Source organism: Oreochromis aureus, linkage group 23 (genome assembly GCF_013358895.1).
Source record: "Oreochromis aureus strain Israel breed Guangdong linkage group 23, ZZ_aureus, whole genome shotgun sequence".
NCBI classification, from domain to species: Eukaryota; Metazoa; Chordata; class Actinopteri; order Cichliformes; family Cichlidae; genus Oreochromis; species Oreochromis aureus.
In genome coordinates, this window is record NC_052963.1 from 26,883,665 (window position 1) to 26,906,650 (window position 22,986).

The 22,986-nt window shown below is 39.0% G+C and overlaps 2 protein-coding genes and 1 pseudogene across 2 annotated transcripts; 1 reads left to right on the forward strand and 2 right to left on the reverse strand.

The window, feature by feature from the left end:
• Positions 1 to 1,453: 1,453 nt before the first annotated feature.
• pcid2 (PCI domain containing 2) lies at positions 1,454 to 6,680 on the forward strand. The gene is made up of 15 exons (XM_039607142.1): positions 1,454 to 1,567; positions 2,691 to 2,757; positions 2,840 to 2,929; positions 3,045 to 3,118; positions 3,204 to 3,269; positions 3,367 to 3,408; positions 3,491 to 3,545; positions 3,997 to 4,100; positions 4,218 to 4,293; positions 4,389 to 4,530; positions 4,635 to 4,735; positions 4,900 to 4,973; positions 5,051 to 5,176; positions 6,262 to 6,385; positions 6,479 to 6,680. The coding sequence occupies exons 2-15, from the start codon at positions 2,722 to 2,724 to the stop codon at positions 6,566 to 6,568; spliced, it is 1,200 nt and encodes a 399-aa protein (XP_039463076.1). The 5' UTR covers positions 1,454 to 1,567; positions 2,691 to 2,721; the 3' UTR covers positions 6,569 to 6,680.
• Positions 6,681 to 6,785: 105 nt separating this feature from the next.
• prozb (protein Z, vitamin K-dependent plasma glycoprotein b) lies at positions 6,786 to 12,876 on the reverse strand. Its single transcript, XM_031745815.2, has 8 exons — positions 12,761 to 12,876; positions 10,996 to 11,159; positions 10,603 to 10,627; positions 10,147 to 10,323; positions 9,901 to 10,026; positions 9,747 to 9,817; positions 9,535 to 9,667; positions 6,786 to 7,919 (listed from the first exon to the last, which is right to left on the reverse strand). Exons 1-8 carry the CDS (start codon positions 12,840 to 12,842, stop codon positions 7,084 to 7,086), a joined length of 1,614 nt encoding a protein of 537 aa, XP_031601675.1. The 5' UTR covers positions 12,843 to 12,876; the 3' UTR covers positions 6,786 to 7,083.
• Positions 12,877 to 14,962: 2,086 nt separating this feature from the next.
• LOC116325014 lies at positions 14,963 to 22,885 on the reverse strand (annotated as a pseudogene).
• Between the last annotated feature and the right edge of the window lie 101 nt (positions 22,886 to 22,986).

Consider the following 22,986-nt stretch of genomic DNA (forward strand, 5'->3'; position numbering starts at 1 on the left):
TATCAGAAATTATTTCCACTACTAATTAATTATCGTTGAGCTCAAAGGTTATATTAATAAGCGGTTAACGAATGTGTATTTATAATGACGATTTGTGAGACTGGTAAACTTACCTTTGTTTGTACGATGGTCTTTCGTTCTACACGGTGCATTTCAAGGTCCTGTACCCATCCGTCGGTAAACTGTACCTGGGCTTGTTGCAGTGACCTGAAGTTACTAAACTTCATGAGTGTATGCACTCACTCCAAGAACCGTATAATTATAAATCTGAGCGTGGTGAAAGTTGGGCAGCACGCTAACGTCTTTTGTCCACTCTGTGTGCATGTAAGGGTCTGACCCTTTCACTCCTTTGATTTTTTCCTCGTATCTTTTCTTTGCCTTTTCGTCGAGTCTGTCTTTGTACGGTCCGGCATTGTTCTCCTTAGTTTTGTACATTCCTTTTTTGTGCGGCAAAGAAAAACCAAGAAGGTATTGGAACCAGAGAATGAACGTTTTGCGGTGCTGCAAATGCTTGCATTTGATGCGGTACTTGTTTTGCCACGAGTTCCCGGAATGCAATGCGTGAAAGTCACGTGATCTGTCAATCGCTATAGGAAAACCATAAAGCCTTTGCATGAAAACAACTGCTTTGATTTACACTGCCTTGTTGGTTTAAATGTATCAATCTAATAAACTTAAACCTACACCATCCTCCCTATTCTGGATTTTAAACAGTACATAGCGGAAACAAAAAGACTGCTTGGTCGAGTTAACCTCCTGAACTATCTACAACACATGGTAGAAACCTTAAATTAAGACCAAGAACACTAGAGGTGAGACATGATCATTAATTAATATTAAAATTAATAAATGGCAGATTTAGTGATATTTTCATAAACACCTCCTTTCCTTTTTTTGTTCTCCATTTTCTTTAGTTCGTCTAAGATTGCTAAACAAGGGGGAGGGTGCATCCGGCCTCCTCGGCTGTAATTGGTCCAGCCCAGAGTCGATCATGACCAATTGGCCAATCCAACACCTTTCATTATATATACCCTTCCTAAAAAAATAAATAAATAAAAAAAATCCATCGGCCCATAAAAACAAAAAATCGCCAGCGGCCCACCGGGCAAATGCCCGGTATGCCCGATGGCCAGTCCAGCTATGGCTGTGTGTCAATAAAGACTTAAGAGAGAGTGTCATTTTATGTCAGTTTTTTAAAAGTAGAAAAAGAGGAAGTCGTCACTGAGACTTGATGATTTATTGATCTATAGACCAAGTGTTAGTCTTTGAGCCCCCTTTTACACATTTATTTTATCAACTTCATAAAGAAGAAGGTTCATGTCAAAATGTTTGTAAAATGCATGTCAAAATACATACAAAAACATATATTTAGTTGTTTTTTGACCATTCGTCGTGATAGCTGGTATAGCGTAATGCTTTTATTTTGAATTATAGCCTCTTATTGTGGAAATGTAGCGGAAGTATGACCCCCCCCCAAAGACCCGGACGTTGTTGTGGTGTGCATCAGTTGAATGGACGCAAATAGTGGATTTGGGACTTATTTTCAGATTAAATCTTTGTTTTGAAGGTAGGTAGTTGTCTGTTGTTCGTTTTTATGTTTGTGTTGTTACTTGTTCTCTGTTATCAACCGGAAACTGCGATCAAACGTAGGATTTTAACCGGAAACGAAGGAATTAAAGCGAAAAAAGAGCTGCTGCCTGGTTGGAGTCAGTTTCACAGAGAAACCCGGCGAGAAATCCGCTTTTATTTAATTTATTAAGATCTTAATAAAATAAGATCGTAGACTTTCTGTTTCTGTTTCTTCATTTTTCTTTTTTAAATATAAAAATCAGCCTCCGATATTAAATTTAAGAGTGTTTGTGGATGCAGGTTGTAAAGAGGAGTTATCATAAGCTAATATGAACTAAAAGAAAATAGGGACCATATAATGGTCACAAATCAAGGCGACTGTTGTTGTGATTTGGCGCTATATAAATAAATTTGAATTGAATTGAAAATTTAATTGAATAATCTTATGTGCTCTATATTTAAACTGATTTAGACCCACCTGAACTTAAGACACGTGTTATAAAATAAATAAATCAAACAATTATTTATCAAAATATAAAAAAAATAATTATTGCATTTATTTATCAAATGATTCCACAGAAAAAATAAAACTGAATTATTCCTGATTTAAATTAATGCAAACAAAGTAATTCAAGTCACTTTACTCCTAGTGCTGGTCCCAGGCACTAGGAGTAAAAATCTTGACCAGCAAACATCATAAAGATAATGAAGAATGAGATTCCCATAACAGATTAGTCCAGGTAAAGGGAGAGATCTGAGAGAAGGAAGTTAGATAAAATGTGTGTGCAAGTGAGTAAGTGGAAAGGATACCAGGAGTGCCAGAGGTCAATCATGATGGGAATATATTAGGAAAGATTGTTGAATATGAAGAAGTTGAAGACCTCAGAGGAGAGTCTTGGATGTAGTAAAGGAGGATGCAGAGGGCTGGTGCAACAAAGGATGATGATCTGCTGTGGTGACTCTTACTGTGCTGAAGTTGACCCTTCAAGCAGCCAAACTGTGCAGCAATAATGTTTCTTTTGTGCTGGAGCTTTGAGATCATCACGTGTGTTTGTTTCATAACATTAATACATGAGTAACAGTGAAAACTGAAGTGAAGTTAAACTGGTTTTTCTCTTCAGGTTCAGACAGCTGCTGGGTCAGCAGGCCTTCATGGCTCACATCACCATCAACCAGTACCTGCAGCAGGTAACCTCTGACCTTTAACTGTGTCTGAAATGTACGTTTTTTATGTAATTTGGTTGTAATCTGTCTCATTTTCCTCCTGAAGGTTTACGAGGCCATCGACAACCGCGAGGGCTCCTTCTGTGCTGAGCTGCTGTCCTTCAAACACCCGCACGTTGCCAACCCCCGTCTCCAGGTCAGCCACTGCTGCCTCGCATAAACTCTGAATGTTGCTAGGACACAGCCTCACCTGTGTGTGTGTGTGTGTGTGTGTGTGTGTGTGTGTGTGTGTGTGTGTGTGTGTGTTACAGCTGGCGACTCCAGAGGATAAGTGTCAGCAGGTTCTGGAGCCACCGTACGATGAGATGGTCGCAGCTCACCTCAGGTGGGACCGATGGATCAGACGGTGATGCTTTAGTGGTGTTGTAAGGACATAAAGGTGAAAGAAAATGGCTGTGTGTGTGTTTCAGGTGTACCTACGCTGTAGCCAACCATGACTTTGTTGAAGCCTACAAGTTCCAGACGCTCGTTGTTCAATATCCTTCATAAAGTGACTTTTTGGTCTCTTAATCACACAATCTGACCTTCAGTAAATAATCACTAATCAGTCCGATCAGCTCCTTGACTCCTCACGTCCTTCTTGAAGGCCTTTCAGTCCCACAAAGAGGAGAACTGGTGAGTTCAGTTTCAAAGTAGCAGACTGAAGCTCATTCTAACGTGCTGCCTTTGAACGCACCATCACTGCCCTCTGTTTCAGGGCTCTGCCCGTGATGTTTGCTGTCACTCTGGACCTCCGGATATTCGCCAACAACGTAACTAACATTTCAAACTGGCTTTTCTTTTATCTGTTCAGCAGTCAAATTCATCCATATATGTGTGTTTATTTACAGTCCTGCACAAAAGTCTTGAGCCTCCACTCATTTCTTTAGATTTTGCAAATATTGACTTTCAAGCTTGTTAGATTTGTAACAACCCTGTGATTGCCTTATATGCTATATTTCCATGTATGCTTGCACTGGTTTCCCATTTTCCTAGCAAAATATATAAAGAAATGAGGAGTACTCAGTATTGTATTTATAGTAAAAAAACTAAAAAATTTAACCATTTTCCTCTATAAATGCAAATAAAACAACTAACGTAAAAAAATTTGTATAGAGCTCAGGGCAAGCTTATGAAGGACAGGACCAGGAAATTACAGGTGAAAACCTTCAGGTGTGATTGAAAGTTATTGAAAGTGGGTTTTAATTTTATTGTTGTGTCCAGGCGGAGCAGCAGCTACAGAAGAAGGGTAAAGGTCAGCCTAGCGAGATGTTGGAGAAAGCAGCAGAGCAGCTGATGAGCTGCTTCAGAGTTTGTGCCAGTGACAAGTCAGTAAATATACACTTCCTCTGTGTATGCGTTTATTAGATTTCCCATTTTATGCACTATTATATTTCATGTTTAATGGACGTCCTTGTTAATATTGACATTTTCAATGTTGGTAGTCGTGCAGGTATTGAGGACTCAAAGAAGTGGGGGATGATGTTTCTGAGCAACCAGCTCTTCAAGATTTATTTCAAGGTCTAAACTCAATAATTAGTGACTGAAACACTCAGTTTATGAATCATCGATGGAGATTTGGTGATTGGTTATAGCTGCAGGTTTATGTGTTGCAGATCAATAAGCTGCACCTGTGCAAACCTCTGATTAGAGCCATTGATAGTTCCAACCTGAAGAACGACTACAGTCCAGCTCAGAAGGTCACCTACAAATACTACGTGGGCCGCAAAGCCATGTTTGACAGTGACTTCAAACTGGGTAACACTGCTACAGAAATGGCACAGTGTCGACTTAAACATTATTTGAAATTGTTAAATGATTCAGGTTTGGACTACAGTTAAAATCATTTTTTGTTTCTGTAGCCGAGGAGTTCTTGTCATATGCTTTTGATCACTGTCATCGATCCAGCCAGAAGAACAAGAGGATGATCCTCATTTACCTGCTGCCTGTCAAGATGTTGCTGGTAAGAAACTTTAGAAATTGATTAGATTTGGTAAAATGGCTTTACACCAGTTTAGATCCTGATTAGAAAGTCCAGACCAGTTTACACTCAGGACTGTCAGGACTGTTGCATCATGGGAGCAGTGTAATGGTTCCCAGGGTAACTGGTTGTTGCTGGTGTTTCAGGGTCACATGCCAACGCATCAGCTCCTTAGGAAGTATGACCTCATGCAGTTTTCTGATGTTACCAAAGCTGTGAGGTAAGCAGAGGGGCAGGGGCATTATCACAGGAAGTGACATCACGTCATGTGGGCTCACAGGTAAATGCTTGTGTCAGTGAAGGGAACTTACTGTTGCTGAATGAGGCTTTGTCCAAACACGAGACCTTCTTCATCCGCTGCGGGATCTTCCTCATCCTGGAGAAGCTGAAGATCATCACCTACAGGAACCTCTACAAGAAAGTGTGAGTGGCTCAGTAGTAGGGCTGTACGATTTTGCATAAAATGAGAATCACGATTTTTTTGCTTAGAATTGAGATCACGATTCTCTCACGATTTTTTTTTCCAGTATAAATATTTATTGCACTTATTAACTGCACATCAACTTCGTAACAGTTGAAACTGAACATAAAAACAATAAATGAACATAAAAACAATAAATGTCTCACATTTTGTCGTTGCCGCAAAATGTTGTACTGCTTGTAATTCCGTCTCCACCGTTTCTCGACACTGCGTGTATAGAGCAGGTAGTGCAACATTTGAAAAATAGTTGCGGGACGGCACTGTGTAGCGTTTGTCTAGGGTGTTGATCATTTTCCTAAATCCCTCGTTTTGCACAGTGTTGATGGGAGCCATATCTTTAGCCAGGTGATAAGTGATAGCCTCTGTAATTTCTTTGTGCCTGCGGGAGTTCGACGGGTATGGGGAAGCGCTGTATAAGGTTCCTGTTGTTGATGTGGTTGACCGGGACGGATTTTCTCCTGTCACTTTCTTGGCCTTTACGGCTTCGTCATCTCTCACGTGCTCACCGTTGTTTTTTCCCTGCCAGCTGGCTTCGGTATTACGTGGTTTAAGGCTCCGCCCTTGTCATTTGTTGAGCAGGAAGAGTGAGCGCTTGTTTTCATGCAGATTATGTCCCGGATCAAAATGCGGTACAATCGTCATCCTTTTTTTTTTTTTTGAAATCGTTGTCATTTGGAAATGAGATCGCACATAAGTATGAATTGAGATCGCGATTTTCTAACGATTAATTTTGCAGCCCTACTCAGTAGCTGTTTTACCAACACACACACAAACTGAAATGTAATCAAATTCGTTTGACATATTACTTATTTTGATGTATTTTTGTTTATGAAGATTGGTTCCTTCATTTTTGGGAGCATTTCGACCTCAAATTTAGCACCTCGTTTAGGTGTTTTGCCTTGTTTGTGGATTATTCAGATTTTATAGTTTTATTCTGTAATCTCAATCACAAAATGGCTAATAGGAAATAATTTTCTCTGTAATCTCTGCAAACATGAACCATACCCTGACTGATTTCTGTCTGCAGGTATCTGCTGCTGAGGACTCACCAGCTGCCTCTGGATGCCTTCCTGGTGGCTCTGAGGATGATGAAGGTGGAGGATGTCGACATCGACGAGGTGCAATGTATCCTGGCCAACCTCATTTACATGGTGAGGAAACTGGAACATAAAAAGCCACTTACATTCAGGTGAACTGGCAAATAAACACTGAGCTCTTCTTCTGTGTTTCCTGTCGTCTTCCAGGGTCACATCAAAGGCTACATCTCCCACCAGCACCAGAAGCTCGTGGTCAGCAAACAGAATCCCTTCCCTCCTCTGTCCTCTGTCTCATAGTCTATGAGACAATCCTACAGGGCTGCTTTCCTGGAAACTTTACTCACTCAATTCATATTTTCTTTATTTTGTACTTTAAAAACATGTCGAATAAAACAGATGTTGGTTTGTAGAGCTTGTATCTGGTTATTACATTTGTTGCTATGAATTGTGGGTGTCAAAGGTTTTATTTTAAGCAGAACTGAACTTTTACCACCACAAGATTAAGAGACTGGAATTTGTTTTTTCAAAAGCATTTTAATTTACACATTTCAAATACAAATATTATTCATGACTTAATGTTTGTGAAGTGCAGCAGCAGAAAGTTTCAATTTTGTGTTTTTGTTGTGACCATTTGGAAAAAAGAAACTGAATGTAGGACAAGAGACTCATAGCAAAACTGTTTTATGTTCAAAGTTTTCAGGGAGGAAAGTTTCTTTAGGGAGCTGCCGTACCTAAAGAAGAAAACAAAAAACATTACAAGTGACCAAGAACAGGTGGATCGGTTTTAGAGTTTTAAATATGGTGGCGATCTGTTAGCGAGCTTCTGGATATTGTCTAACTTGGGGAGTCATGGCTAACTTCTCGATCACCTCCAGCCTCATTCGGATCCAGCTCAGGTAACGAGACAGTTTGCTGAACACCAAACCACCGCCGCTGGCCTCGCACTCAGAGGGTGATGAGATTAGCAGCCCGGTCAGGAACACTGTGCCTTGCTCTACTGTGGCTACAGGCGACCCTGGCATCAGCCCGCCACATGGCCTGTTGCTGGGCTCCGAATTTGACCTGCTGACCCCATGCGAGGACTCAAAATTCAGAGCTTTTGAAGTGTGGTTGTAGCTTGCTGTTTTATTCAGCAGCCTGCGGTTAGTGTTTTGGGTTTGATTCTGGAGCCTATTCACCGTGCCCCCATGAAGCCTTCCCTTGACTCCAGTCTGGTTCTCTAAAGGTCTGTTTTGATGCCTGTGGCCTCTCTTTGGAATCTCAAGGTGTACATTAGGGTGTCTCTGAGCTCCTGGGCTCTCTTGTGTTTCATTTCGGTACTTTAAAGGTTCATGTTGCTTCCTCATGCAGAACATTTTGTTGCTTAGTGGATGCGGGATGTTCAGCTCACGGCGACAGTCGTCCAGCGTCATATAGACCAGTTTCTGGTTCTTGCTGGTCTCCCAACTCTGTGTAATCCCAGTCCTCCCAGAATGCATCAGGACATTCTCGCTGAAGTCTTTGGTGGGCAAACAGAGGTGGATGAGGCTGGGGCTAAAGGTCATGGAGTCAGCTAGCTCGATGAGGACGAGGTCATTTTCATGGTGATCTTTATGATAACCGTTGTGAAGGTACATCGCTTTGACTGGGAAGAGCGTCCTCTGTTTCTCTGGGAGACAAAGGAAATTAGTTAAGAAATGAATTGAGCCACACTGTGGGAAATAAATATTTGGTCCCCTGCTGAATTTGTAACTTTTTAACTTTGCTCACTTATCGAGAAAATAATAATTTTGCAGTAACTTAATTTTAATGGATAGATACAGAACTGCATGATGTAAATGAAAAGTGTAGAGCACACCAGTGCCTTTTACTCAGCAGTGTGCACACAGTGCTCTGCAGCTCAAAAAATGAATTAATAACGGATAAACCTCTCAAAGTACAGCCACAGCCAAAGATTTTTATATGAATGAATGCAGGTGGCATGATGGTTAGCACTTTTGCATCACAGCAAAAAAGTCCCGAGTTCGACTGGCCGGGCCTTTCTGTGTGGAGTTTGCGTGGGTTCTCTCCAGGTACTCCGGGTTCCTCCCACAGTCCAAAGACATGCAGCTAGTGGGGTTAGGTTAATTGATTATTCAAAATTGCCCAAAGGTATGAATGTTAGTGCGAATGCTTGTGTGGCTCACTGTGTTAGCCCTGCGACAGACTGGTGACCTGTCCAGAGTGTACCCTGCCTTTCACCCTATGGTAGCTGGGATAGCTGGTAGTCAGCCATCAATTTCTGATGGACAGCTTTGGCTCTTGAAACCTTTTAAATCAATACACTGCATTAATTTGTCACTATGTCAATTGCTTATTCAGGGTTTAATGTGTGTAAGGGCTAGTTTTCCACTTTTTGGTTTGGGTTTAATATTGTCTTCAGTGATTTGAACATTTGATAGAATTTAATCCATGTTTGTTTGTTTGTTTTTTGTTTAAAAATTGGGCAAATTGTCTGTGAGCAGCCTGAAATATATATATACATTACAAATACTTCAAATATGTTTTTCTGACAATTTTTTACTTTTACTCCCTACAATTTTAACATCAAACTGATGTGTCAGGAGTTAAAGTGCGATTCTTTTCCCCAAACTGAGCCAATTACAACTGATTTTAGGTTTCCCCACCTGGTTAATCTGAGTTTAACCCCTGACCATACTTTCCTTTTAGAGCCAAAGTCACCCTCTGCAATATATGCAACAGAAAATAGAAATATGTATTTTTACATTTTCCTCTGCTGATGTTGTACTTAAGCAATTCAGGCTGAATACATTTATTAGAATTAAAATTTAGACTAAAATAAAGTTTTTCTGGCCCTACTGACAATATTTTATTAATACTTTATTAAAGCACATGGTTCAGTTAGCTTTGCACAAAAGAACGTCCTCCAAAGAGCTACATTTACTGTTTTTTCTTAGAGTACATTTCAGAGCCGCCCCTTTTTCACTTTTACTTGATTAAAGAAGTTGAATCAGTACTTCTACTTTTACGTGAGTATTTTTCAACACTAGTGTTTGTACTTCTACTTAAGTACAGGATGTCTGTTCTTTTGCAAACTCTGAGTAACAGAAGCAAATTTAAAAACAGTGAAATTTAAAATGGACTGACGTGACTTTTTTAGATTTTTATTCTGAATGGATGAGAAATTGATGTCTATACATCGCCCTTTCTATATTTTAGTTTAGTAGTAGTTATTATAGTGTTATCATGGTGTGATAACAATGGTTGTGATAGCATTTTCCTACCGGCAAGCACATAGAGGTTGGAGAGTTTTGGTTCTGAGTCCTGATAGAGGCAGCGGGCAGAGGTAAGGATGGACCGCTGACCCAGCACCACACCACTGCACAACTTCTGCAGTGTGCTGTTCAGCAGAGACACCTGGTGGCAGAAAACAGACACTTTATTTATTATTGTGGTTTTATTTAGACTGACACCTTACTGTACCAGAAGATCTTACCTGCCAGGGACAGTTACCATGGTGACACATGGAAAGAGTTTCTTCAGGAAGTCTTCCACAGGGAAACTCGACTGTGGAGACAAAGACAACAATAAAACTTCATCTCACCAGTTTGAACTGGTCTCAAGTCTAGTGGTTTTCCGGAGCATCCAACCTTCTGGCAGACAGCTCCGTCCGTCGCTGTGCAGCTTGAATCCAGACATGCAGGAGCATCGGAAGGACTCGTAGGTCACTGTGCACAGCTGATGACAAGCAGTTGGACTCTCAGTCGGACACTTCTCTAAGACAGATTTGCAAAACAAAGAATCATCTTTTATACGTGATGGTCTGATATTTCTTAATTCCCATTAGTGCACCATGAGTTTTGATCTCCCGTCCTTTTATGGAGGTGTGGTCAGACCTGCTGTTTTGGTTTGCTGTGCTGTGGATGACGTTATTCTCTGTAATGCCTCATCCTGTACTTTGAATTCACAGACTGGACCGTAGTAAGGGGCATTGCAGGAGCAGGTAAACCCCCGCACATTGGGAGTGCAGTTCCCTCCATTCAGACAGGGACCCCGCAAGCAATGGTTTCCACCTCCAAAGACCAAAAACAGAAACTGCTAGTGTTTAGTAAACTAATAAATGTTTATATTTTTGCTGTGAAACTATTAAATCAAATATTTACATTTAAAATAATAAATTTGATGACAGTAAATCAACAAAAAAAATAATTAAAATACATTCTAAACACATTTTAATGATCTGAATGAACTCCAGTTTCTAGTTGGAAAGTAAATGGTTTTTTTTAAATTTTTTAAATTTATTTTTTTTCATTAATTAATCACATGTAGTTTAGCTTAAAGTAGATACTCACCAGAGTAAACAGCCCAGAAAGTGATCTACACACAAACAAAAAAGTTAGAATCCGAGAGGAATTAAGCAATGCTCTTTTTGTTTTGTTTTTTCTCTTTTTTCTATGTATGTTTAAAGACGATCATTAAACATGCTCAAATTTTCAAATATGACATAAACAGGCTCAGGATTAAGACTGCAGCTCTGGGCGCATCTCAAGGGGCAATTGAAAAGAAATAGAGAACATCAAATGTAACACAAACAGAAAAAAAAAATGTAAATCAAAAATGAGTAGGTGGTCCCTAAAGAATCAGAACCTAAAACACATTGTTTTAGTCTGTGTATACTGGAATCTAAAAGTAAAAAAACAGGTGTAGAAATGAGCATAAAAGCTCCCTCTTTTAATTTAACTAACCGTCCTCGGGGTGTCTTCAAAGTACTCGCGAGCCTCTTCATAGTTACACTGCTCCTCGTAGCACTCCCGCTCCAAGTTGCCCTGTAGGATCTCCTCTAAAATGAACGAGTTGGCCCGTTTAGGGCGCAGGAACACGGCGTGAGCCTCAGGAGCTGAACGAAACACTGAAAACACGAGAGCACTGAAAAGGCTGGAGGCTCCGATATGTTAGGTTACCATGTGATAAATAATAAGGTGTCTGTTGCTGAAACAAAAAACAGTGACATTAACAGGGAAAAAAAAATAAATGAGAAACTATGTGATGATTATGGATGTCATAGTTACTTTGCCCAATTTTGTCTACAGTACTAAGTCTTGGAAAAGTCTTCAATTGGCCTTTAGCAGTTGTTTTCCTGGCTTTCTGAAAGTCAATCAAAAATGTTTCTTTGAATAAAAAGCCACCTAACTCAGGCAATGAACCAGTTTTGCATCTACTAGCCAAGAACCTACTGTATCTTTACAGTGTCAAAAAACAAAACTCAGTAGCTGTCTCTGTCACGGTTCAGCATTTTCAGTTTCTTATGTGTTGGCATTCTTCTGTATTATGATTTATGTTCTGATTCTTTAGTTGTGCTGTTTTGATTATTATTATAGGTGTTGTTCAGTGTCAAGTTTGCGTCTTGGTGATTTGTCTCTTGTTTCCTGTTTTACTTTGAAGGTCCATGTCTTATGTGCAGTGAGTCAAGTTTTGCTTCCCCCTGTCTCGTTGGCCCTAATTGGCCCTGTTTCCTGTTCCCTGATTACTCCTCTGTGTATATAGGCCCTGTGTTTTCCTTTGCTCTCTGTCGTGCCGTACCCTCAGATTTGCCTGCGTGGTCCAGTTATAGCTTTCATGGTTTGGTTAATGTTTCTGTTTCATGCCAGCAATAAAGCTGAGGTTTTTGTGTTTGCCATTTTGTCTCCACGAGTCCTGCATTTAGGTCCTCATCCTTGCCTGTCCGCACACAGAGCCCTGACAGTCTCAGTTTCTTTAGCTGAGGGTAAAACAGTTTGATGAGCATAAAAGTTGATGAAAATTTGATTTCCAAAGGCTATTACCTGTACACTTCAGCTAATATCTAATAGAGTTTCAGGGGAGAACAAAAAATAAGAAAATTGTCAGGTCATGTCCGTAAGAAATAGGAAAAACTTCTAACAAAAGTCTGACACCAAATCTGAGATCAGATCAGAAATCAGTGTACCAGAATCAGTCAGGGTTTGGCCTCCCCAGAGCCCGGACCTCAACATTATTGAAGCAGTGTGGGATCGTGTCAACAGAGAAAAGAACAAAAGGCAGAAACATCCAAAGAAGAGCTTTGAATGTCCTTAAAGAAAACTGGAGAACTATTCCTGAAGACTACTTAAAGGAAGGACAAGAAAGCTGCCTAAGAGAGTTCAGACTGTGCTGAAGAATAAATGTTATTGTTATAATTGTAAAAGTCACAATATTAATAGATTCTTTTATATTGTTTAAGGTAGTACTTATATTTTATATCTTTAACCATTAAGTAACCAAAGTTATAATAATAATGTAGCAAGCTGTCATTGGGACACAATTAGAGCTAATTATTGTGTATTAGTGACACCTGTAACATTGGATACATAATAGATATCATAACTGTACTGACAGTAAAAATGTAGATAAATTCTGTACCTACTTGGAGTATTTTTATACCACTTGAATGTTTTTGTCAATCAACTAAGGAACAACAATAACACAGCAAAAGGTCAAAGGTCACTCTCTTACCTTTTCCTTGACTGGAGACCTGAAGGAAACATTGAAGAAGGCAGAACAGTAGAAGAGACGCTGACATGATGCTGACTGCCATGACACTGACTGCACTGCTGACACACACACACACACATGTATGCACACACATATATACACACTAGTGACTCACAACAGCAGCACAAATCTCACAGAAATTGTATCATGTTTTTAACAGTCTGTTAAATTGAGTTCATTGATATCTGGCCTGAAATAAACTAAGATGTCAGTCTGGTCCCAGGTCATTTTACTGGTGTGCATTTTTATGTTCATATAAACATCCAATCCTTATAAAACTATTTGTTTTTTGACATTTTATTCACATGATTCTATAAAGAGTTAAAAGACGGCACAAGTTTCACTAAACGCTCTGTTCCTGAGGTGGACTCTGGCCTTTCTGTTCAAACCACACAAAACAAACAAAAGGTCCGACCTCTGAACGATCAACAGGCTGCAGGTCTGTTTGTCTGGGGTAAACGAGGATAGATTTCATCACAAATGTTTATCATCTAGTATATCTGGTACATCTGGTAGTAGATTTATCGGGGTTTACCACTTAAAATTTTGATGCAGGAAAATGACGGTTTTTGTCAGCAGAAACACCAATGTTATCGAAAATAAACTAGCTTTTTATGACATTTGCAACTTCATTTCCCTCCAGCAGAGTCACTGGAGAAATCTTTACTCTAAATTTCTATTTAGTACATAACAGTTAAGTTTAAGCAATTTGATCTTGTTACTTACCATCTAGTAATGCTTGTTCTGTTAGAGTAGTGATTACTTGAAATGTAAAAACATGTATCATATTCAGTTCAATTCTGTTTATCTTTATAGTGCAAAATCACAACAGTTATCTCAAGGTGCTAGTAAGGTAAAGACCAGACTCTACAATCACACAGAGAAAACCCAACATTTCAACAACCTCCTTTAAGCAAACACTTGGCAACAGTGGAAAGGAAAATCTCCCTTTTAACTAAAAAAACATCTGCTTAACCAGTTGAGCATGAGGGGAGGGAGACAGGACAAAAAGAAACAATAAGGAAGAAAGCCAGAGTTTAATAATAACTAATGATTAAATACAAAGTGTATAATGTGCAAAATGAGTGAAAATGATGAGTGAAGAAAAAATAGGGCATCATAGGAAGGCCCCAGCTGATTCAGGGTCACCTGATCCAACCCTAACCATAACCTTTGTCAAAAAGGAAAGTTTTAAGCCTAATCTTTAAAATAGAGATAGTGTCTGTCTCCTGAATCCAAACTGGAAGCTTGTTCCACCGAAGAGGGGCCTAAAGACTGAAGACTCTGCCTCCTATTATATTTTTAAATATCCTAGGGACCACAAGTAAGCACGCAGTCTGCCATCAAGGTGCTTTAATGGAGTGATAGGGTGCTATGAGGTAATTACGATAAGATGGGGCCTGAACTGATCAGCTAGTTCTCCAAAAGTTGATTCTGTTCATCTGGACGTAGTGTTTTCAGTGGGAGAAACGTTTCGTCACTTATCCAAGTGACTTCTTCAGTCTCAGCTGACTGCAGGTTTCCCCAATCTTATAAACAGCATATTTGCATAATGACTTGTATGCAGATACATTCTATCTGGAAGATCTGTTTCTTGTGATGTTGCTTCCTGCTTTTATGACCCTTTTGGTCAGCAGGAGGTCACACACACACACACACACACACACACACACACACACACACACACACACACACACACACACACACATACCTGCACACACACACACACACACACACACACACACACACACACACATACATACATACAGTGCCTTGTCTTTGTAACCAAGGGGGGTTTATGAGGGGAGGTACTTTGTATTGTGTGAACTGTTTTCCCAATAAAAGGCAGCAAGCGGAGGCCGGATTTGGGGTCATTTTGTGGTAGACACCGACGAGGCCTCCCTTGCAAGTAAATTGATCGATCGCTGACTGTCTTGTTTTCTTCTTGATGAATAAGTCTCTAAACTAGCGGGGCTTGTGGGAACACAGACCCAACAGTTTGCTTTATTCAGAAAAACAAAAGGAAACAAAAAGTGTGATTTTAAAAGGACATCACGCTTCAAACTATTGCTATATTATTGTTATACTGCTGAAAGTTTTTTAAAATTCAGCTCAAAAGCTAATTTCTGTCAGCAACTTGTAAAGAATACATGGACACAGACATGCTTTCCATTCTCACTTTAATCATACTGACCAACAAAATTATTAAATCAAGTTTCAGTGGATATGCCATGTTAGTGACAGTTTGTCCCTTTAATGGAATCAGTCTGAACAGAAAGAGTTAAACAGGAATCTGTGAAAAAACTGGAACATCAAACAGAGATCAAGACCATACAGAGCCAAAAGTGAGGGAAGGTTGGACCGAAATTCATCTCAAATCATGAATTTGAAACAAAATTGATGTTACATAAACCAAATTAAAAATATAAAAGGGCCAGGAGTAGTACCCTGAGGAACCTCATAAACAATTATTGACTCTAATTCTCTCTGTCACATGTGGGACTTGTAGCTCTTTGCTTATAAGGATAAACGTTGTTTCTCTGACTTTTCAGAAGGCACATGAGAGGCATAAACTGTGAGTGTTGGTGGATGTTTACAAATGTTTTACAGGTAAAGCCTTTTTATTGCAGGATGCTGACTGCCGCCATTTGTGCCACTGTGCACCAGCTTCTTGATCCCCTCATGGATCCATTGAATGTACCTGGACACCTGGGTGTAGAAGCTATACTTGCCCTTGCGTCCGCAGCCTTCGCCCCAACTCACAATGCCAGTGATGAAGTGGGTGCCATTATAACTTGTGATGTGTGGCCCACCACCATCACCTTGGCAAGCATCCCTATATTTGTAGCCAGCACAGAACATGCCATGAGTGACTGGCAACCAAGTGGAATTGATGCAGGTTTGACGGTCCACGTAGGTTACAACGAGGCGCTTCATGAACATGGATGGAATCTGAGCCTCCCCAAGACGTCCAAAACCACTGACCACAGCTACTGGCTCCCGCATCAGGACCTGAAATTAAAGGTAAAAAATTTATCCAGAGTGGCAGTTGTCTGTTTCTGATCCTGCATTTATTTTATTTTTTCGTGTAAACATGGCATAACTACAGTTATGTAGTAACTACAGGTCTTCAACTGGAGTAGACACCCAGATAATTAAATGTTTAAGCTTAATTTGTGGAAAACACAAAGGCCTTCTTTTAAGGTAGATAAAATAGAGTGACTGCTCTAGCTTGTGGGAAAGTCAACCCTCAAAATATTTGACCATTGGCCAAAAAGAAATCAGATTTAGGCACTAGGCTTCCCACTGCTGAAACCAACTACTTACAGATATCAGATTTGCACTATAGCATTTAAAGATGTTAAAAGTGGGATTATTCACTGCAGTCTTTAGCTAATTAATTAAACCATTCCTTTATATTGCAATCATACTTGAATATTTTTATTTTTTAAATTGAGTTTTCACTCTTTACTCTCTAATTTATATATCTGAACTTAAATCTGTATTTTTAGTTCTGTGTTGTGAAGCACTTAGAATGACTGTGGTGTTTCAAAGGTGCAACATACAATAAATGACATGTTTATATACAACTGTTTGCCCGTCCCTGATTTTTTTAAATTTATTGTTGGATCTTGTGTAGCACTTCTTGTGAAGGTGATATATAAACCAAATTTTACTTACTGACTTTTTTTTTTAAACCTTCTTGCACATTTGTCACATTCACATGTTTTAGCTCATCAAGCAAATTTTAATATTAGTCAGATACAGTTTTTAAATGATGATTTCATTTAAGAGCGTAGAAAAAAGCTGTCCAAACCAATCTGACTCCAAAATGAGTAACTGGTTGTTCCATCTTTGGCAGCAAGAACTGTGATCAAACATTTGTGAAAAATGACAATGAGTTTTTCATATCACTGTGGAGGAATATTTTGTCACTCTTCTTTGCAGAATTGTTTTCAATTGCAAAGACTCAAGTTATCTCAGATCTAGTGTCCACAAATACCCACAATCCTCAGAATAAAAAAAAAAAGAAACGTTTTTAACCCTTTCACGCATAGTGGTCACTACAGTGGACAGCTATTCAAAGGCTGTTTTCGTGTATTTGTGTCAGTGTTGATGGTATACTTGCACTTAAAACACTACATTGGACAGTGATGTGTCACTCCATACTCTGCCACCCACTGGTCGTTTAATTTTACTATAAATGTATGTATAGATGTATGACGTGTTTCATTGAAATTATTGTTATTTAACTCTATCATGCATGAATTATGACAACTTCGATCAGGATTTTTTTTCTTAAGTGTTTTTATTCATCTTTTCATACCTAAAGATGAATGCTTAAGAAAAAAAATCCAGATTGCAGTTGTCATAATTCATGCATGAAAGGTTAATCCTGTTATCAATCAATGTAATAATGTTGGAGCAGTACCTGCACTAAGTATGTGTGATGATTTTGGGGCATTTTTTACTGACAAAGTTTCAGCCATTAAGTCTTGTCTTGTCATCTATTGCCTCAGACCATGTTGTTCCTCTGATAAACTTTGATAAATTAACATTAGAAGCAATCTGAGCACTCCACCCTCTACATTGATGGGGAGGAGGTAGAAAGGGTAGAAAACTTTACCCAATTACCCCAGAGACTGCTAGTAAACTACTACCACTCCACCATCTAGAGCCTTCTGACCTACTGCTGTACACGCTGGTTCAACTGCTGTACTGTGGGGGACAAGAGGAAACTGCAGCGGGTGGTGAGGGCTGCAGAGCAGGCAATTGGCACTTCACTAACCTCCCTCAGAGAAAATTATACAGGCAGACTTCAGCGGAAATCCAGTATCATCATCAAGGACTCCTCGCACACTGGACACAGTGTTACTGTGTGTACGCAACACACATTCCCTGAGTAGGTACCCTTAAACCCTTAAACCCTTAATACCCTTAAACTTATGTCTATTTTTATCTTCTTCTCATATCCTAAAACAATCTCAATGTAAATCTACATGCTGCCAACCAGAGATGGGCAGTAACGCGTTACTTGTAACGCGTTACTGTAATCCGATTACTTTTTTCAAGTTACGAGTAATGTAAGGGATTACCATTGCAAAAGCGGTAATTAGATTACCGTTACTTTCCGTAAGGAACGCTGCGTTACTGCGTTACTAAAACCGTGAGTTTTTTGCGAGAATGTCTCATGACAGTGACGTAAGCGAGTGCGACGTTCGTGACAACAGCTGTCTGCAGATCAACAATGGATAATATATCGAGTGCGGGAGAGAGTATGAGCATGCAGCGTTTAAAGCGTGGAAGTACTGACCTTATTTTGAGTTTGATTCCATAAAAAGTGACAAAAACATTAGCGTCCGTTGTGCGTGAGAAGAAAACTTCTTTTTACAGCGAAAAAACCCCCTAAACTTCCAAGCAAGCACCGAATGCGCTACGACTGTAATGGGAAATTCACAGAGAAACTCGCGGAGTCTTCAACTGACCGCTGCGGCACACCTGCACCAGGGCACACCTCCGCCTACCCCAGTCCTGCTTTACAGGTGAAAATAGAGCAACTAGTCTTTGACTTTATTTATTTTCTGCTGTGTTTTACTTCTATTTGAAAGAGTGAGTGTAAACACAAAAAAAATATTTTATTTTATGTGCTGGAATGTACAGAAAATAGGTTTAAATGTTAAACAAATTTCTTCCAGTCAGAGAATGTTGCATATAATTTAAGTTAAAAGATTAAAACTAATAAAACAAGTTTTAAAAAGAGACTTTTCCATTTGATTACATTTTGTATGATGGATTATGCAGAAAAAGTAGAATTGGGCTGAAAGATCTATCGCTTTATCACCTATTCAGGTTGTAAATTGTGTTTTTAAAAAGTAACTAAGTAACTAAGTAATTAATTACTTTTGAAAATAAGTAATCAGTAAAGTAACGGGATTACTTTTTGGGGGAAGTAATCAGTAATTAGTAACTGATTACTTTTTTCAAGTAACTTGACCAACACTGCTGCCAACAGAGAGAAGACAAACTGTGTTTCATTGTTCTTGTAACAGTGACAATAAATATCTATTCTATTCTATTAAATGTGGAGTAAAATGATGACACTAGCTTAAAGTTTCACCTTTTTGGCAAAGTCTTGCTCAGGAATGCAGACTGGCAGGATGAACCTTGTGAACTTGATAGGTGTAGCCAGTTTGATGAGTGCAATGTCATTATCGTAGGTTCATGCATTGTAGTTTCTGTGGGCGAGGACTGCTTCCACTTTGTGGTCAACTTCAGTACCTTCATCCACTGACCTGTCAAACTCACCTGTATGCAGAGAAACAAACAAAACACTTTAATTACAACAGTCAAAACAAAAATGAATACATATATCACACCTACAAATTGTTAGTCACAACTGTAATTTGTTTTCAGAATTTACTGATGTAAAAGGACTTGTTTTATTGCAGTCTGGCACTGATTTTTAGTTGGGGTTACGGAGCTGTAATTGCATGATTTTGCCAGAAGGGGGACATAGCGTTGAGTGCGATAGGCTGCTGCAATGCACCCATACTTCAGACAAGGAAAATTCTGCAGACAGAAAAACCGATATCATAAAGCATGTAATAGACACGCCAGTCCATTGTGTCCAGCCTGGTTCTGCCAGAGGTTTCTTCCTGTTAAAAGGGAGTTTTTCCTTCTCACTGTCGCCAAAGTGCTTGCTCATAGGGGGTCATATGATTGTTGGGTTTTTCTATGTATGTATTTTTGTAGCGTCTACCTTACAATATAAAGCGCCTTGAAGTGACTGTTGTTGTGATTTGGTGCTATATAAATAAAATTGAATTGAATTGGACCTGTGCCAAAGAAATTATAGAAAATATAAAAGATTTATGAATTATTATTAGGCAGACAGTCATTATTAAAATAAAACTTAAGCAGGTATTTTTGAATCTGAATGTGATGACCTAGAATTGCACGTGAAGGTTTGTAATTGGCTCATCAGACCTACCGAGCCTGACGTTGAAGTCATCTGACTGGTTTACACAGCTGGCAGCTGTCAGGATGATGTTTTCATTGAGTATTGTTCCTCCACAAGAAACTATTTCATTTTCATTGAAAAGGAGGGCCTAAGATAGGAAAACAAACCATATAAAACTGAAACTGTTAAACCTGTCCAGAGTTGGAAGATGTATGAGGTTGACAAGCAATTCTATGAACTCTGTTAAAAAACAAAAAACTCACTTGAGAGTGATAGTCTGTATCTGATCAATATTTTTAATGCAAATAAAACGACTTCATGTTGTGGGTATGTTCATGTGTGTCTCTACCTGCCATGGACATTCTCCTGGTGGACAATACCCTGACTGGCGATGTGACTCATCTTCTATTTCAGAGTCAATCAGACTTTCCAAAGTTGTCCAAGTCTCTGCTGGAATTTGGGTTCTGTTTTCAGACACTAAATCGGACATTAAATCAGCATCCTGGATCGGCTCTGTGGAGACACTGCTGTTAAGTGCAGTTATATTCCCCTCCGTTGTTTTTGTCTGATGGTCCCTCAAAACAGTCTGCAGCCCTTTGGGGATGATGAAACCACATCTTATGGTCTCTGCAAGAGTTTTATATAAATTAGACGTTGGATTTTGTCACCAGAAAGTTTAGTTTCACTTTTTATAGTTTCTAATGTCTGATCTGTGATGTATTTCACTGCTCTGCTATCAGAGTAAAAGACCAGGTAGATTCTTAAGACTCTCACCATTGAAATGGCAGGATTTTTTATCAGATGCCAGGAAGTATCCATCAGCACAGGAGCACTGAACACTTCCCTGGATCACATTGCAGAAATGTTCACAGCCGCCATTTTTGTTCTTACAGAGCTGAGGAAGAACTGCAAATACACAGACACTGTTAGGATTCTGCACTCCTCCTTGTGTGTGGCAGTTAAAGTGTTAACAATTCAGAGAGACTGTAGTTATGCTTAGCATCTGAACAAGCACCACATCGCCAGTATCCCAGCAAGGATTAATCTTGGATACATATCTATCTTTTCATGTACAATTTTCACCTATTTGAAATACATTACTGTGATTTCTGTCCAGTTTTGAAGACAGTTGGAGAAACTATACCAGAGCAAGGCTCTAGGCCCAGATTGTCTGGTTGACACTATCTACACAAGTATAAATTGTATAAATGATGCCTGTTACATGCGTATATTTGTTGCTTAAAATCCACATTTTATAATTTAGTAATTAAATTACTTGGAACAAACAAAACCCTGGAGTTCTCCACTTGGAAAGTCTATCGTTTTAGTTTAGTTTAGTTTAGTTTAGTTTTGGGTTTGTTTTTCTTCATTTCTTTTCATTTGGCTTCTAATTTTTCTTTTCATGAATTAAGCAGATGTAGTTGAGCATATAGTAGCTAATGTGAAATAAAACTCACCAGAGTAAACAGCCCAGAAGGTTTTCTACACACAAAAAAACAACAACAGTTAGAATTCAGGAGTCATTAAACAGGACTCTTTATCATTTTTTCTGTTTTTTTCTAACATTTAAATGTAAAAAAAATTCAAATCTAATAACAAACATAAAAGCTCAGACTTGAGTCTGCAACTGACTTTTTAACTGTGTATCACGCACTGTAGTGGAATCTAAGAATGAAAATGCAGGTGTAGAAATGAGCTGAGTAGCTCCTTTTTAAATTTAACCAACTGTCTTCTGGGTGTCTTCAAAGTACTCGCGAGCCTCTTCAATGTTGCACTGTTCCTCGTAGCACTCCCGCTCCAGGTTCCCCTGTCTGAACTCTTCCATAAACGTATTGGCCCGTTTGGGCCGCAGGAACACAGTATTGGCCTCGGGAGCTGAACGAAACACTGAAAACACAAAAGTGTGAACTTACAGGTTGTTTCCTGTGGCACATTTAGTCATAACTGGAAGAACTGAGCAACTGAAAAACTGGAGGCTCTGCCATGTTAGGTTAACACATAATGAATAACTAAAACTAACTGAAGTGTTAAAAAGTTAACAGAGGATAAAAAATTTAATAATCAGTCATTTAATTTCTACTGGTGCTTTGACAGCTTTGATTATAGCTGTTATATATTCATTTTTGTCTACAGTACTTTTTCAAACATCTTAAGCCACGCCTCTGCTTACCCACCAATGGCTCTGTCCTCCACTGCAAGATAACAATCTGCAACTCACCTTGACCTGTGCGGTCCCCAGTCATCCTCCTAGCCTCCCCATGGTATCATACAAACTCTAATAAAAGACTTAAAGCAAACCATTCGCTTTGGTCCAAGTTTGGCTTTTGTTCTTGAGACAGTTTATCACCAGTTGCACTGTTTAGTGCCATGACATGATCTATAGAAAATGCCAAAGATAACGCAGTTTGACAGACATAAAATAGTATTATAGCACCAATGAGGTGATTCCCAAAGAGCTATTAGCTCTTCAAATGTATTCTTAAAAAATGAAGACTGAACAGTGAAGGCCCAAATAAGATGTGGCAAACTTTAAAGAAATTATAAGAAAGCACTGTGCTGAAGAATTTTACAATTCATAAAACGTGTGTTTGCTTACAAAGTGTAAAGAAATGAGCGGAAGTCTTTTTTGCAAAGTAGTGTACAAATTCATGAAGTCACTGTTTAAATGTGATTTGAATTAAGAAGATTAGAAGTCATGATATTAATGGATTAATTTATACTTTTTGTATAATTTAACAACTATTTAATCACTATGTTTAAGGCTGCATTGGAGGTTACAATTTTTGTGTGTAATATTTTACTTAGCCATCCCCATCGTTTTTTTAACCACTAAGTTACTATAGTGATAATGATGCTATTTTGACACAATAAGGACTAAATATTGTCTGTTTGTATAACCCTATAACATTGGACACACAGCAACTTTTCTAATTATCACTACTGTAGTAACAGTAACTGTAGTAACAGCAGGTTTTTATACCACTTGAATATTTTTGTCAGTCAACTAAGGAACAACAATAACACTGCAAAAGGTCAAAGGTCACTCTTTTACCTTTTCCTTGACTGAAGACCTGAAGGAAACATTGAAGAAGGCAGAACAGGAGAAGAGATGCAGACATGATGCTGACCGCCATGACACTGACTGCACTGCTGACACACACACACACACACACACACACACACACACACACACACACACACATGCACACACATATATACACACTAG

What these genes read in the sequence shown, in the direction of transcription:
- pcid2 (XM_039607142.1), top strand. Translation starts at nt 2,722, where the DNA reads ATGGCTCACATCACCATCAACCAGTACCTGCAGCAG. An exon ending in TGACAGTGACTTCAAACTGG is followed by an intron (nt 4,531 to 4,634) that starts GTAACACTGCTA and finishes TTGTTTCTGTAG; the next exon opens with CCGAGGAGTTCTTGTCATAT. An exon ending in TGCCTGTCAAGATGTTGCTG is followed by an intron (nt 4,736 to 4,899) that starts GTAAGAAACTTT and finishes CTGGTGTTTCAG; the next exon opens with GGTCACATGCCAACGCATCA.
- prozb (XM_031745815.2), bottom strand. Translation starts at nt 12,842, where the DNA reads ATGGCAGTCAGCATCATGTCAGCGTCTCTTCTACTGTTCTGCCTTCTT. An exon ending in TTTCTGGGCTGTTTACTCTG is followed by an intron (nt 10,324 to 10,602) that starts GTGAGTATCTAC and finishes TGGTCTTTGGAG; the next exon opens with GTGGAAACCATTGCTTGCGG. An exon ending in ACAGCAAACCAAAACAGCAG is followed by an intron (nt 10,027 to 10,146) that starts GTCTGACCACAC and finishes AATCTGTCTTAG; the next exon opens with AGAAGTGTCCGACTGAGAGT.